Source organism: Syngnathus leptorhynchus, chromosome 9 (assembly GCF_054491065.1).
Source record: "Syngnathus leptorhynchus isolate UIUO chromosome 9, UIUO_Slep, whole genome shotgun sequence".
In the NCBI taxonomy this organism is placed as follows: domain Eukaryota; kingdom Metazoa; phylum Chordata; class Actinopteri; order Syngnathiformes; family Syngnathidae; genus Syngnathus; species Syngnathus leptorhynchus.
This window is the reverse complement of record NC_141203.1, coordinates 8,629,774-8,645,646: the sequence shown is the minus strand read 5'-3', so window position 1 is coordinate 8,645,646 and position 15,873 is coordinate 8,629,774. Positions and strand designations below refer to the sequence as shown.

Here is a 15,873-nt window from a genome sequence, read left to right as displayed (position 1 = left end):
TGTATTTAAAACACTAACATTTTAAAGTGAAACTGACTTTTAGAAATATTCTTTTCACTCATTCTACATTAATATTTTTGTTTTTGTTTTCAAGTTTCAAGCTCAAGACGTTTATTTTCAGTTTCAAATTTGATTTTTTCCAAGTACGAGTTTTTTTTTTTTCAAGTGCAAAACGTTTTACACCAATCTAACTCTATAGTGAGAGGCCAGTTCCAATGTCAATATGGGAAAGTTTTTAGACACAATTATCCATCATAAAATTCAGCCCAAATCGTGTACAATACACGGTAAAATACTTGTAAGATACTCATCCAATTAAAAAAAAAAAAAAAAAAAAAAAAAAAAAGCATTTCTCGATGATTTCGTTAAGGATTAGTGTTCGGCCGTTGAGTGTGACGTCATCAGTGTAGCTTTGCGTGATTGGTGGAAGTTGACTTCCGTACATTCTTGTATGTTATCACTTTCAACAGTTTCAGTATGACTAAAGTACATTGAAAGGAAACATGAAAAAGAAAAAAGAAGAGAGACATGCCAAATGCAACCATTAAACGGAATTGTAGGTTTCCAAACGTTTTGTTGCGATAGATGCGGTTATTAAAAGGTTTTACTCTCTCTCTCTCTCTCTCTCTCTCTCTCTCTCTCTCTCTCTCTCTCTCTCTCTCTCTCTCTCTCTCTCTCTCTCTCTCTCTCTCTCTCTCTCTCTCTCTCTCTCCGCCCCCTCCTTCATCTCTTTCTTCGCTGCTAACTTTCTACGTAGTGTGAAACTCAAGTTTCAATAAAATAGAGATAACTTATTGCCGAGTATATGAAGCAGTCGCGCGTCGTTTTTTTCTTTTTCGTTTTCATAACTAGTGTCTGGAAATTCCCCTCGTTATGACGGAAACTGACTCTACAACTTTCAAAGTAAGTTTCTTTGGTCATTTCATATTCCTAGTTTAGAAACCCCAAACCAAACATACTAAAGTTTGATTTGTCAGTTCCCAGGATTACTGCATGCTTATCGTGAAAATTCTCGCAACAATCCACTTCCTGCATCGATGGCTGTTTGTGAAGCAGAAGTGCTTCGTGCTATTCATCAAATCGGAGAGTCTCTCGACAACAATGAACGCTTGAAGGTCTTCTATTTGTGTGAGACTTTGGACACAGATCACTCAGCAGCCCATATGAAGGAGATGCTGAAGTCCAAAGTCACAAGTTCTGCTACAGGACGACTGTTTTTGGCGGAGCTCATGCTGCATTTAAGAAGATATGACATCCTTAGGCAGGTTTTTGGGTACAACAGAGATGAGGTGGAGAGCACTTTTAGATCCAGAGAGGTTCTGCCTAGATTCAGGTAAAATAATAATAATAATTCTCTTCATAGTTTCAAGTTAAGTTCCACTTAATATAATTGTCAAATATGTTCATGTCGTCCTGCCCCTTCTCGCAGAGTATTGATGACTCATCTAAACGACGACATGGAGAAAAATGATGTGAATAGTTTGAAGTTCCTGCTTGGTAACATGCTACCACGTGAGAAAACGGTAACTGCCTTTGTGAATTCCTGCTTAGGCTGGGACATTTATTGTTGCCACATCAAACACCTCATCAACACTCACTTTTCATTCCCAACATTCATAACTCTCACAGGACTTCCTGGACATGATTATAGAACTAGAGCACCAAGATAAGATTTCTCCTGGAAGAGTGGACTTTCTGGAGGAATGTTTAAAACATGTTGGCAGGGTTGACCTGGCCAAAAAATTGACGGTGTACAAGATGTCAGGTGAGTAATGCAGTAAATTCCTCAAAAGTTCTTAAAGCAATAATGCTTGTGCCAATTTGCATTTATGAAGTATATTTCCAATTTAAGTGTCATACAGTATGGCTGATTACACTGATGGAATGCACAGAATGGAGTGAGAATGGTCATTTTAGAGTTTAAGAAAACGTAGTGGGGGCGTCACTCGTAAAAACAAAAAAAAAAAACATACAATAAATCTCACACGCTTTGTTGAGAAAATTGTTACTAAATTCATAATAGTACTGGTACTAGTAACTGTCCTCCTTTCACTGTGTCATTGATCTTCTTTACATCTGATTTCAGTAAACTTACCAGTTCCTGAAGAAGTAGTGCACCATCCCTGTCAGGTAAGAATCATACAAATACAATTTATGGACAAAAGTATCGGGGACACCTGGAAAACTATTCCCACCAAATTTGGAAGTCTTTTCAAGGTGATAAATTAATATTCAGGAAAAAGTCTGATATGTTCATCAATTGATCAAGAGGTGTGTCCCGTGGCTTTTGTCCATCTTTTGGTGCTGTGTTTTAACTCGTGATAAATTTCAAACATGTCTCTGTTTACTTTTGGGAACCAGAGTTCAGTAGATCAGTATCCATTTAGCAGTAATACCAGAGGATTGTGCCTCATCATAGACTGCGTCGGTAATGATGGAGGTGAGACAACAAGCACCCACAATCAGACTTTCCATGTACTTTACATTTAGGAAAATGATGCGTTGAGTACAATTTGGACCTCAGTACTGCAGTATAATTCAATTTAGCTGCAATTCCCCAATCCACCACGAAATGTGCTATTTCCCTTTCTTCTCTCGTTCCTTATAACGGGTCATTGAATTCATTCCACGACCATGCTCGTAAAATAATCAAATAGTAAATCAGTTTGTCCTCTAAATTGTCCATAGTGAATGATTTGTTTTGGCCTTCCTCCAGAGATGCTGAAGCAAAGGTTTCAGTCGCTCCACTTCGACGTGACCCTGCACAAAGGGCTCGGCCTGGTCGAGACCGTTTCAGCACTTAAGGGGGTTTTCCAAGGAAGTCATGACTACAGAGGAGACAGCTTTGTTTGTTGCATTATCAGCCGCGGTACTGAAACTCACCTCCTGGCCACGAACTCGCAAGTCGAAGGGCTCCCTTTGAAAGACGTCCGCCGTCTTTTCACCGGGAATGTGTGTGCAGCACTGGTCGGCAAGCCAAAACTGTTCTTCATCCAGAGCTACAGTGTCGCGGCCGTTGAAACCAATGCCGGAGAGAATCACAATGCCGGAGAGAACCACGATGATGAAAACTTGGAGACGGATGCTGGCGGCGGAGCGTTGGCTTTAGATAGTATGCCGTCAGCTGCCGATGTGCTCTGGAGTCACTCCTGGACTTCGGAAAAACAACTCCAACAAGATCAACACCGCTCAGTTTACCTTCGGGCTTTGACTGACGCCTTAGGCAGGAGCCAAGAAAGGTATGGAGACATCCCCGATAGTAGCCATTTTTTTTTTTTTCTGTTTATTTTATAACGCTGAATAAAATGTTTGATGTGTTCTTGTGACAGGAACAGACATGTGCTTGATCTCCACAAGGATGTGAATAAAGCCATCTTTGAGCATAACAGGAGGCATCCTGATCAGGAATACCACATAGACCTGAAAACCACTTTGAGAAAAGAGCTTTATTTGTAAACTGAAGTCATAATTACTCTCTCATTTCATCATCACCAGCAATGTTATAGGTTTATGTAAGAAGCGGGCACACACACGCACACTTCTTGTCACACTGCATAAAGTTTTTTCAAAATTTTGTTTGATATTCCACTACAATGGCTAAATGGTGACACCTGCTGGTAAAAATCGAAAGCCAGTTATGTTTTATTTTGTTTCATTTTCTGTGTATCTTTTCTGTGTTTCACAGCTTGCACTTGAACTAACAATATGTTTTATATCACAGACACTTTGATACCTAGATAAGCCTACATAACAGTTATTACAATTGCTTTTATTTATTCAGTATGCCACTTTTCTTGCCACATACTCAGTGCAGCTCAAATCATTTGAAGGGTTTCCTTCTTGGAGTTTTCCATTGTATATGTTTTTATATACCAGAACATGCCACAAGACGGCGCCAAATCCCCGTCAAGTAGGAATATATATATATATTCGTCTCGATGAAGTATATTGAAGTGATACATTAAAAAGGTATTGTTAAGATTTGTTTGTTTTTGGGTCATACTTTGTGGTATCTATTTATTGTGGCTTTAAACTATCATGACAGGTATTTCTGAACAATTTTAGCAGAGGGGTCTGCTCTGGAGAATTTATATACAGAAGCAATCAAACAGTGGGAATTGTACTTTCATTTATTACACAATATTAAACAGCCTTTTCCACCTTGTATTCCACAAATACTCCATATATTAATCAAAGAAAAAATAATAAAACTAACAAAAACAAAATAAAAATCAATCATCAAGCAGAATATTACAACTGTTGTGTGTGCTGTCAATGTGTCTATCACAGTGGTTTCCCACAATGTGAATATGAAACTGGTTTTTGTGTGTTGAGTCGAACCAATCCTGTACGATTATTGAAAGTCAGGCGGCAGATTGAGCAGGCAAAAGTTGACGCTGGGGAGAATCAAAGTGTGACTTCTTGCGTGTTTTTCTAAATTTCCCTTTTGGGTGAATCTTTGGCCACACACTGAGCAGACAAAAGGTTTCTCCCCAGTGTGCGTTCTTACATGCCTTATTAAAGTTGTCTTCTGATTAAATGTTTTACCACAAACTGAGCAGGCAAAGGGTCTTTCCCCAGTGTGTGATCTTGTGTGTCTCATCAAACCGGTCTTCCATGTGAATATTTTCCCACAAAGTGAACATGTGAAATGTTTTTCTCCCGTGTGTGTTGTCATGTGCCTTCCCAGTTGCTCCTTATGAGCGAATCTTTCATCACAAACGGAGCAGACGAAAGGTTTCTCACCAGTGTGTGTTCTCATGTGCCTTATCATACCTGTTTTCCATGTGAACCTTTTACCGCAAATTGAGCAGGCAAAAGGTTTCTCTCCATTGTGTATTCTCATGTGTCTTTTCAGCATTGACTTGTTGGGAAAGGTTTTGTCACACTGGGAACATGTCACATATTTGTTGTCAGAGGGACCATTGGTGTGTTCATCAGTGTCAGAGGAGTGGGAGGTTATGGCCTCACTATCTGATAGTGGAGCTAAGAGGTTATCTGCTTGTGACCCTTCTCCACATTGGTCTCCCACACCTTCATTATCATCTTCACGCTTCACTGGCAACTTGGTAGTATTGGCATCCTCCGACTCTTGAATCGTCTCTCCCTTTTGACAGATCCCGCATTCCTCCTCTTCCTCTTTAATGGGACGGCACTCTTCTTTAATGCGAGGTGGCTCCAGCTCCTCCTCCTCCAGCACTCTGGAGCTCCATTCCTGCAGCTGAGGATGAGGATCTCCTTTGACATTTGCGGGACATCATAAAGACAAACACACAATGTTGGGAAAAGTCAATCCTTGCTCGGACAAGTCATGTTATGATGGAAGCAGTAGCATGTGGACCTATGGTCAAAAAGGTGGAAAGTAAGATGAGTTAAAGATGGACAAAGTTCAGAAAATGACAAATAAAAGGAGAGAACATTTGGAACAAAAATGAATACAATTATAATATTAAAGTGCAGATTTAATGTCTACTTTTGAGTAACGACTTTACCAAGAAATCTTGTTCCAAATTACATTTTTGTCAATAAATGTTTGAGTGTCATTCACTCACTAATACTCCGTCGTCTCTATTTCTTTCATAGAATAATCATAATACATTTAGGTCTCATAAAAACTGATCTGTATGAAGTGTTACGCATCAATTAGGAATGATGTTAACAGTAGACTAGTGAAAGTGAAAGAAGAACAAACCTGCTCCGTGTGCTACAATTTGAGGCTTCTTGAAAAGAGCATCCGGTAGTTGATTTGCTTCACAAAGTTCCTCCTCGTATTCTTCTTTCACACCTTTAGCACACATTTTTAGTGCTGATATTTCTTACTTGAAGCTACAAATGTGTACAGATAACGAGTTCAATTTGCTCTTGTTTACTTCCGAGAGTCAAACGGAAGATGGTAATTTTATAGTTTAGTGGATTACTGCCACCTGTCGGTAAGGAGGAGTGTTCATAATCTGTAAATAAAACAAAATATTTCTAATATTTTCACAATTTATTTATAGCACATAAAAATACTTTATTTAATAGATAAATTAACGAATAAGTCAAGTTAAGTCAAGTTTATTTGTATAGCCCTAAATCACAAGCAGTCTCAAAGGGCTTAGTAAAAATTGTAAAATAGTATAAAATAGAATAGTAAAAAATTAAAATGATAATGTTTTATCTTAGAAGTTCCCTGAAAACAATTTATTCTATGGCTTGACTCAGCATGAGACTCGCCATTGTTGTCTAGTGATATTTTCTTACTGATCGACTTCAAATGTATTATAAAAAAAAAGGGGGGGGGGGGGAGCACAGAATTAGAAGATATAACCACACCCAAGACTATCACTCTTTAAAGAGTTGCACATTATTTTATTCAGGACAACATCCACTTTTCCATTGTACCATAAAGACCCAAAGATCAACATTTAGAGATCATTTACAGCTACAGTACAAATTTCTCATCAATTGTACCTTTGAAAAATCTTTGATCACACACTGAGTATGAATGTGTTCAACTAATGCTGTATGGTCAATTTAAGTACAGGCAAAAGGTGACGCTTTGGAGAACCTGAGTGTGTACTTGTATGAGTAACTAAATGTGCCTTCTGAGTGAACCTTTGACCACAAACTGAGCAGGCAAAAGGTCTCTCCCCAGTGTGTGTTCTTGTGTGTCTTATTAAACTCGACTTCCTCGAGAATGTTTTATCGCAAACCGAGCAGGCAAAAGGTCTCTCACCAGTGTGTGCTCTTGTGTGCCTTCTAAAATCGACCTTCCACGTGAATATTTTGCCACAAACAGAACAAGCAAAAGGTTTCTCTCCAGTATGTGTTATAGCGTGTCTTCCTAATTGTTCCTTATAAGTAAATCTTTCATCACAAACTGAGCAAGCAAAAGGTTTCTCCCCAGTATGCTTACTTGTGTGTGTTATTAAATTTGTCTTGCCAGTAAATCTTTTACCACAAAATGCACAGGCAAAAGGTTTCTCCCCAGTGTGTGTTCTCATGTGTCTTTTCAACGTTGATTTGGTGGCAAAGGTTTTGTCACACTGAGAACATTTGGAGCGTTTGGTGTCGCCGTGACTTTTGGTATGTTTGTCATCATCAGTGTCAGAGGAGCGTGACGTTATGTCGTCACTCTCTGACAGCGGAGCCAGGTGGTTGTTTGCTTGTGATCCACCACCATGATCTCCATCACCTTCTCTTGTAACGTGTTGACCTGAACTGCAGCCCGGAGTCTCTGACTCTTTGTTCTCCTCACTTTGACCACTGTCTTCGTCACCTTCGCTCTTCAAAGGGACAACGGTAATTAGCAACTTGCTGATATCATCCTCCTCTTCTTCCTCTTTAATGTAGGGTGGCTTGTCAGTCTCCTCTTGAATGTTTGCAGGCTCTGACTTCTCCTTTACGTGGGAATTTTTGTTTCCCTCTTTCTCAGGACAGAGCGCTTTCATTTCAGAATTCATGCTGCAAACTGAACCCATCGAGGTTTTTTTCCTAGAGTGTGTTCTTTTGTGCCTTATTAAATCAGACTTCATCGTGAATCTTTTTCCACAAACTAAGCAGGCAAAAGGTTTCTCTCCAGTGTGTGTTTTTGAGTGTTGTATTAAATCAATCTTCATAGAGAAACTTTTACGACAAACTGTGCAGGCAAAAGGTTTCTCCCCAGTATGTGTTCTTGTGTGCCTTATTAAATCTTTATTCCAAGTGTATCTTTTCCCGCAAACAGAGCAGGCAAACGGTTTTGCTCCTGTGTGGGTTTTTCTGTGTCTCGTTAAATCGGAATTCATTGTGAAGCATTTACCGCAAACAGAGCAGGAAAAAGGTCTTTCCCCGGTGTGTGTTCTTATGTGTCTCAATAAACTTGTTTTTCGGGCAAAAATTTGACCACAAACTGAGCAAGCAAAAGAATCGTCCACAGTGTGTGTTCTTTTTTGTGTTCCCAAATGTGTCACAGTGTGTGTTCTTGAGTGTCGTACCAAGTTTCCCTTTAAAGAGAATCTTTTACCACAAACTAAGCAGGTAAAGTTTTTCTCCACAGTGTGCATTTTTGTATGTTTCTCCAAATGTCCTTTCTGCTTGAAGGTTTTATCGCAGACTGAACAGGCAAAAGGTTTCTCCGCAGTGTGTTCCCTCATGTGTCTTTTTAGATTGGACTTGTTGAAAAAGGTTTTGTCGCAATGAAAACATCTGCATGGTTTCTTGTTAGTGGTGCATGTCAAATCACCTTGAGAATGTTCATCGTGATCGGTATCAGACCTTGAACTGTCACCGTTAGGAGAAAGGAGGGCGTCTGCTTTGGATATTCCACGGCGGTCTTCATCTTCTTCATAATCATCATCTTCACTTTTCACATGGTCACCAGTCAGTGTCAATTTGGTGACAAGGTCCTCATCAATGTTCTCTTCCTCCACACTGATGCTGTGTTCTTCCTCTTCCTCTTTAATGAGAGGACTCTGCTCTTCTTTAACGCTGGGCGGCCCTGGATCCTCCTGCTCGACATTGGAGTTCAACTCTTGCTGCTCAGGATGAACATCTTTTCAGACACCAGCAGGAAACAAGATGACAAATGATTTGAATTTGCAAGCAGACAGTTTTGGAATAAAACCATGTGCTGTGAATTGAAGTTTTGAAGAATTTTCTAAATTAAGGAATGCATTATCTGATAGTAGCAAGGGGGCGGGGCAATCATTTTGGCCAGGAACAAGAACTGCGCTGTCACCGGTCAATCATAGAAAACTGTTCAACTGGAATCGAGCAGAAAGTTATGTTGATTACCATGCTGCAAATATTTGTGAAGATTGACAATGATGGAGAAAGAAAAATGAAAGACTGAAATTGAAAAGCAAACAAACCTGGCCTGTGTGACACAGTTTGAGCTTCATTGAAAATAGCATCCGCATGTCGCTTCTCGTCTTTAGTTCCATCCAGTTCTTCCTCGAAATCTTTCTTCACACTTTTTGCACACATTTTTCACACAACCACAACGCTCGACTTTCATTTGATCTCAGATCTGTCGCGAAATTCCACGAGCAGCCACAAAGCACTATCAATAATTATTCAGTTTCTTGTACTAAGCAAACATATGTAAAGAAAAGGGAATATGAACGCGAGCTTGAAGACAGCGGCGTCTTCGTAGTTCTTTCCTGGTCTTCATTGAAGACAAGCGGAAAAGGGAAATATTTACTTCCGGTAGACACTTGGTGAAATTCAGAGAGTTATTGCCACCCGCAGGCGAGGATGTATAATTGCACCTTTTTTTTTTTTTAAATCATTCCAACTCCATCTTTTGTGCCATTTAAGTGTTCCAGCAAGCAAAGAAAGACAAAAATCAATTAAATTTCAGGGCTTTAATAATTACTGCCAAAAAGTGCACACCAATGGTCAACCTGGAGACAATAAAAGGTAACTAAATTTAGACCATTGAAAAAGTGGACACATTTACTACAGCTCATCTTACCTGCTCAGACAGAGAGGAGCCTACCAAGGTTGCCAGGGGCGACACTTACGGCTGCGGTTACAGCAAGATGGCGAGCAAGGGCAAGGACGATAGCCACGCTTACAGTATGGAGGAGGACAAGAGTCAGGTAAAGGGCAAGGGCGTGGCTTACGGCAAGGAGGACAGATTGGGCAAATAGTTTCCATTTGGGGAAACAACACTCCATTAGAACCAAGAACCGCACCATCCTGAGGGGAACTTGCACTATGCTGCTGGATTTGAGGAGGAACAAAAAACTGTGACTGAAGTGGACTATATTGCTGCGGATCCCAACTAGTCTCCTGGCTTCTAGGACGAGCATAACTTCTATGGTGAGGACCACCTCCTAAAAAGGATGGAAATAAAGTTACAGCTGTTCTCAAGGCACACATATTAACAGGAACTTACTTACCCATAGCGTGGTGTCCAAAGGATATCAGCCAGAATACAAGCACCCTGGAGAAACAAAATGCCACAGAGCAAAATATCAGCATAGATCAAGTCAGTAAATGGGGGGGGGGACAATTACCTCACACACAAGTCACTCGCCATTGGTGAATGTGTTTGCTGTCTGGGTCGTGCCTCCTTTGTGACTTGGGCTTGTTCTTGCGTGTGGCTGTTGCTGATGCTTTTAACACACGGGTTCAATTTAGGCACTGTCCTCTCCACCAATCACAAAGCTGCTTTTCATAATTGCATTCCGCAGGTGTGCAAGCGTGATGCCGTTCAAAATTAGGACAATTGACTTTTTCTCAGCGTAGGAATGAACAAACACATCCCCTTGCAGTCAAAACAACCATGCAAGAAACCTGTATATGCATATAGAAGGTCAAATCTTGTATACGTTCAATAAAAGAGAGACATGTGTTGATTTTGTTCATATGTCATGATCTGGTTATGAAGTGCGTGCTCCAAAGTCGCACCGATGATAAATTGTGATCCCCTCTAGTCTTTAAGTGTGTGTTCAACTTGGAGATCAGATTCCATATTTGTGCAGTTCCCAAAGCGATCTTGCAGGGGGCAATGACGTCCCACCAGTTTGAAGCAGGTGCTTACTGTTGCTAAGATCCAAAAGCGGCTGCGCAGTAGGCGAGCCGAACCTTGAGTTGAATGAGTTCTCACCACAGTTGAAGTGAGGCAGCCGTCACTGCGTGACGCAGTCCGTGGCGCCGCGGGGGGAAAGACAGCAACCTCGCAACCACCACCAGACGATTGTTACCTCCGATGCGTTCAATGGCAACACGGAGCTGTCACGCGAGGGCGAGCGTCACGGCGAGCCGATCCATGTCATGACGCTGCCGGAGATTTCCTCCACATCTGTCCGCTGCTACTTCCGAGACGCACCCTGTTTTTTCACCACACCGGTGACCGAAACTGTATTTTCCTGGAGGATCTTGGCTGTATTATATATCTCTCTCTAGAAAGCAAGCCGGTGGATATATTTGTGCTTTTTTTTTTTTTTTTTTCTTGGGCCGGGATGGCCGAGAGAACCTCTACCGGGATGCTGACCGTGACTCTGGAGCCCACGCCGGCTGTCGCAATGACACTCCCGGCGGAGGTCCGCGCTAAGTTGGCCGAGCTGGAGTTGGAGCTGTCTGAAGGTAAGTCGATCGCTGTCATATATATATTTTTCTTTTCAATGTCAATTTGCAAATACTGCAAGATCACTGCACACCGCGCCATATAAATGTCACAAAATGTGGGTAGACAGGTCAATTCTGTATACCTCCAGCCATCTCATGGAAGAACATCTCTGATGCATGATTGATGAACAAATGTTACTGTACATTCTTTTTGTGTTAAAGATAATGGATTATCCCCCCCCCCCCCCCTACCTGATGATCTTAAGTTGGTTACCCAACATTTATTTGTTGGTGCGTATTTTATTGAATACAAAGCTCACGGCACACTGTAAAAACTGAAATGTCACCAAGTATTAGTACTGAAATGACTTAAATAATGATGAATACTGTAACACGTCCAGTTGAAATGCAATTGGGCATTTAATTGTTCTGCTGTCAAGTTTACGTCACTATCATAGATGATAAGTATGTCATTATTTTACAACTAATCAATGAATTTTAAAAGGTTGGGAATCGCTGATTTCATATATCGCGTGACAGTTCCCAAAGCTGAAATGCTTGACACGCTCAAAAGTGTTTCCAAACTTTTATTGAGCCAAGGTGCACGTAAGTTACATCATAAAAAGCCCAAGGCATGTGATCAAACTAAAATTTCTTAGAAATTGTTTGCACCTAATTGTTTCATCACTTGATGTTGCTGACCTATATCAATAAACAAAGTGGTTGGGAATGGGCAATGTACAATAGACTCAGTCACATGGCTGTTGTAAAGTTTTTGTCGGGGTACGTTAGTGGAACGTCTGGGTCGACACAGCCCGTGATTGCTGCTCCTATGTTCTTGCAAGCAGGCATGTCTGTCCATGTGGGTCTTATTTAGACAAACGGCAGCTAACTAACTTCAAGACAACAAAGATAAAGGTTGACTCAGGCTTTGTATTATCACAAAGGCTTTGAAAATATTGTTCTTGTCCATTATAGTTTTTCAAACACTATGCTCTCTCCCTACCACTCACACACACACTGGGTCCTCACTTAAATTATAGCTTCCATGTGTCCAGTGGCTAAAGTTCTAAAGTCTCTTCAGAGCCACGAAGTGAACCCCCAGAACTGTAAGGCAAACATGGCAACCACTAGTTCACCACACTGAGACATACAACCATTCAAACTCTCCACATCCAAAAAACAACAACATGCATGATTTTGGAGAAGTGGGAGGAAGCCATGGAACCATGAGAAAACACAGAATGGCCAAAGGTGAGATTTAAACCCCAAATCTCAGAACTGTAATGCTGTACCATTCAACCAAAGCTATCAAAAGAAATACAGTAAATTGATTTGTTAAATAAATAAAAAATAATACAAAAAAGTCTTGTTACCCTTCTTGTGGGACATTAAAAGCAAAATCCCCATAAAAATGTCAAAAAGCAGAATTGTTGCATTCATTGAAATCAAATGACACTGTAAATGCAGCTTATCAGAAGCCTACGCTGCAAAGTTATTGCTGGTTGAGGAATTGGACAATCCTCCATGCAGCTCTGCTTACCTTACTGAAAATAACGTTGCCATTCTTAACTGTCATTCACCATTTTTTCAAACAAGCGAACAGTTTACTAATAGTCAAACAAAACACAAACTACAAGAGGTGCCACAGAGGCCGCAAATGGAACCCATGAGTGCCTAGCAAAATCTATATCTGTCTAGCTTCCTCTTCCTGCTCTCCGCATGACACATCCTGCCTTACTCGAGCTCCGACTTCCCTCTGCCCATTCTCCTCTCGTTGCTACGCTTCACCGTCACGTGGAATAGACAGCGTTGTGTCAGAAAGCAGCTCATTGATTTCCCGGCCTTGTCAATGAGCGCCTCTCACAGGGACGTTTGACGTGTAGCGTTGCGTCTGTTTAGTATGCCCGAGTGTGTGCGGCTAACCTTTGTAACAGGCGCAGGAACGCTGTATTATTCATGTGGCGGAATGAATGTGTCTCATATGTTTTGCTAAGCAGTCTAACGGCGGAAGCAGCCGCAGCGGCGGGGCTGAACCCATTCGGCAGTTTCGCTCGATAATATTTCAGCGTCAGCAGGCGAGACCTGCCGATGTGTGAAATAAACAATCTGTGCTCTCTCAATGGGTTGATGAAATACAGTGGTGGGCATTAAATGTCATTTTCCAGTGTTCTTTTGAGTTTTATAGGCTGTATCGCACCAGTTGATCTCTGTTATTTATCCTGATTGCTATTAAAGGGGCATTTAGAAAATATGGAACTTTGAATGGCCTCCATGATAACGCTGCAGTTAGCTTGCAGGCTAGCTGTTATGTTTTGCAAAATGACTAAATGACCACCCTGATTGTAAATTGGATCAATCTATCTAATCTATGTCCACAACTTTCAGTAAACCTCCGCTATTGGACTGGCCCATTGAAATGATTTGGCAAAAAAGTACAAATCATTTGAAGCTTAACGGCCACGAGTTACTGCTCTACTTTTGATTGGCCGTCACTAAAATGACCAAATCGTTGACCATAGTGGCTGATGTGGATGAGTGATCCAAAAACCGGGGTGGAAAAGAGGGCAAGAAGACGGATGAACCCCATTATCTCCTGCTGGGATGAAGGAGGAGGTTTGTCTTGTCTGTTGGGAAATTCATAGCCTCTCCCTCGCTCATTCCTTAAATGGTATCTTCCCATTTCTGTTGGTTTGCCGCACCCCTCTGATCACAAACTATTTTTATAATACCATTTTTTTTTCCTCAGTTTGAAACTTCTCAGGGGTCCTAATGGCATGACTTTGACACTCAAAATTTGAATGGAGGTCGAGGCAATATCATAATATGACGTCTAGGACCCGCTTCAGAATTCATCCTATTAATGAGCTAATTCAAGCATGTGATGAATCTCCATTCAAAGTTTCGAGAGCATGAAAGATTTTCGCTGCTACTTGTTAGCGGGATAACATCCAGGGATCCAAGAGGGAAAGAATGTTGAGCCCTGGAGTGAGCGTTCTCCTTTTGCTGCCTTGAAGTCCAGTTGGCAAATGCCATTGTGTCTGTAACAGTGGTGAGTGTTACTGGAGACTGATGCATATTTCAAGGGTGTGCCTCTGAGCAGAGCACAACTTCAAATTCTTGGGCTGTACGCTTTGTATGCTTTGCTTTTTTTTCTCCTACTGCTTAGAGAGAATGACGCATGTTATTTTTAGCCCTTCACAATAATACTCTTTGTTTCACTTTAGTTTTTAATCAAGCATAGAGACTTTAGAAAGATACAGAAGGTAATCATCTGGGGGCAGTTGTCTTCTGAGTAAATTTCCATACTTGCAAATGCACATCAAATTTGTTTGAAATTAAAATAATTTGTGCTTTGTTGCACATTGAAATTTATAAAAGAATACGACTGTATTTTCTATCCTTTTGTTTTTTAAAAGCAAACGTTCTGACAAAGGAACACTTGCCAGTCTCCAGCCGGGCCACCATTCTGTTCTTCCTGCTCCACAAGCATGAGCTTTCCAGCAACCATCAGGTTTTTAGTCACGCTCCACATGAGCTGCTTAAAAACAGAGAAACTCTACAGCGACTTTTCAGGTTTGTCATATTTTTAGTTGACCAAGCTGCCAGGTACTGCACCTGGTCTTCTGCCAGTGATGACACTGTGTTTGTCCTTGATGTGAGAGATGCTGACTAAACACCCAACGTTCTCCCTCTCAAGGACATCAAAATCACAATCCTTTGTCATCGGCGTGGCTTTTTGTTTTGGCCTCGGCTAACTCCCCGCTGTCCCGTTACATAGCTGAGTCCACGTCTTTGATCCCTGACCCCTCCCTGTGTCCATCTGGTTGAGAGTAGCATGGAAATTGGATGGTGTCTATGTTCTACCCCCCCCCCCCCTTTTTCCATCAGCAGCAAAACTCAATCTGGTCCTTCTCTGCTCCTGTCATCGACAGCTTTCACACATTACATAAACAAATAATTAATTGCCTGATGCCAACATTTACTGACATATAAAAATATTCTCAGATAGGGACAATTAGTTTCTACACAATAAGCACCTAAGCCGGAGTCACTTAATTTTGAGTGTCTGACGATTATTATTATTTTTTTTAATCATCACTCGCGCCAGTACATGAGCGTTGAGGCCTTGTAGATGTCAAACTTGACAACTTAGTTTGGGCTTTGTGTGGAATATCTTTACACACAGTTGACTTCCTGGATCTGATACTTCCTCTGTAGGCAAAAAATGGTCACAATGACTTTGTCCTCCCATCAGCAACTGTTGGTGCTGAGCTGTTCACATCTCATATTTCTGCTTTCAGACGCAGACAATGTCATCCTTGCCTTTCACACTTAGTGACGTTTGGTGAATCACACTTTCATTTGCAAGGAAATTCAGCAAACCAACTATGTGCTGTTACTTAACTTACATGATCTAATTCTTGTAAGTCCTTCAAGAATCAATTCTTAACCCTCAGTGGATCCTTATGGCATTTTATAATACAGAAGGGGTGATGAATCTGAACTAAAATCCGTTTTGACTAGCAGTTTATCAATGTTTAATTGAAAGCGTCAGTGTTTTTATTACCGTATTGGCCCTAATATAAGATGAGGTTTTTTTTCATTAAAATAAAACTGAAAAAGGGAGGTTGTCTTACATTCGGGGTCGTCTTATATTCGGGCCAATACGGTAATTAATTCCAGAGAGCGTGTGATTGTACATTAACAACAGTTAATTAGCCTCTGTGGACCTTTAGCAGGCAGCCGCGACAAGTGTCGGCGTGCATAACATCTCAGGACCATGACCTCAATCTGAAAAGCCACATGTCCACTTTTTGTTGTTGTTAGAAA

General features: G+C 41.0%; 4 protein-coding genes and 1 long non-coding RNA gene across 9 annotated transcripts in view; 2 read left to right on the top strand and 3 right to left on the bottom strand.

Moving 5' to 3' along the window:
• The first annotated feature begins 382 nt into the window (after positions 1-382).
• On the top strand, positions 383-3,981 carry LOC147051008 (CASP8 and FADD-like apoptosis regulator). 2 transcript variants are annotated; one of them, XM_085921259.1, is made up of 8 exons: positions 383-903; positions 978-1,333; positions 1,430-1,523; positions 1,630-1,765; positions 2,087-2,130; positions 2,362-2,440; positions 2,717-3,239; positions 3,330-3,981. In XM_085921259.1, exons 1-8 carry the CDS (start codon positions 874-876, stop codon positions 3,454-3,456), a joined length of 1,389 nt encoding a protein of 462 aa, XP_085777385.1. In that variant the 5' UTR covers positions 383-873; the 3' UTR covers positions 3,457-3,981. The 2 variants fall into 2 exon arrangements, with proteins under 2 accessions (XP_085777385.1, XP_085777386.1); XM_085921260.1 differs by having other exon boundaries at positions 384-903; positions 985-1,333.
• Positions 3,982-4,118: 137 nt separating this feature from the next.
• LOC147051007 (uncharacterized) lies at positions 4,119-5,891 on the bottom strand. The gene is made up of 2 exons (XM_085921261.1): positions 5,693-5,891; positions 4,119-5,238 (listed from the first exon to the last, which is right to left on the bottom strand). The coding sequence occupies exons 1-2, from the start codon at positions 5,796-5,798 to the stop codon at positions 4,355-4,357; spliced, it is 990 nt and encodes a 329-aa protein (XP_085777387.1). The 5' UTR covers positions 5,799-5,891; the 3' UTR covers positions 4,119-4,354.
• Positions 5,892-6,329: 438 nt separating this feature from the next.
• Positions 6,330-9,135, bottom strand: LOC147051006 (uncharacterized). The gene is made up of 2 exons (XM_085921254.1): positions 8,835-9,135; positions 6,330-8,515 (listed from the first exon to the last, which is right to left on the bottom strand). Exons 1-2 carry the CDS (start codon positions 8,947-8,949, stop codon positions 6,498-6,500), a joined length of 2,133 nt encoding a protein of 710 aa, XP_085777380.1. The 5' UTR covers positions 8,950-9,135; the 3' UTR covers positions 6,330-6,497.
• Positions 9,136-9,314: 179 nt separating this feature from the next.
• LOC147051005 (uncharacterized) lies at positions 9,315-10,594 on the bottom strand. 2 transcript variants are annotated; one of them, XR_015067325.1, is made up of 5 exons: positions 10,580-10,594; positions 9,987-10,085; positions 9,870-9,913; positions 9,440-9,803; positions 9,315-9,368 (listed from the first exon to the last, which is right to left on the bottom strand). It is a non-coding gene; the product is annotated as an uncharacterized LOC147051005 (long non-coding RNA). The 2 variants fall into 2 exon arrangements; XR_015067324.1 differs by lacking the exon at positions 10,580-10,594 and having other exon boundaries at positions 9,987-10,099.
• dip2a (DIP2 acetate--CoA ligase A) overlaps positions 10,430-15,873 on the top strand; it is a 38,220-nt gene continuing 32,776 nt past the window's right edge. For 2 of the 3 annotated variants that reach the window (XM_085921252.1, XM_085921251.1), the window contains exon 1: positions 10,430-11,058. In XM_085921252.1, coding sequence (XP_085777378.1) covers positions 10,935-11,058 — 124 coding nt within the window. In that variant the 5' untranslated portion in view covers positions 10,430-10,934. The remainder of the gene's footprint in view (positions 11,059-15,873) is intronic. The other variant, XM_085921253.1, reaches the window with a different exon arrangement.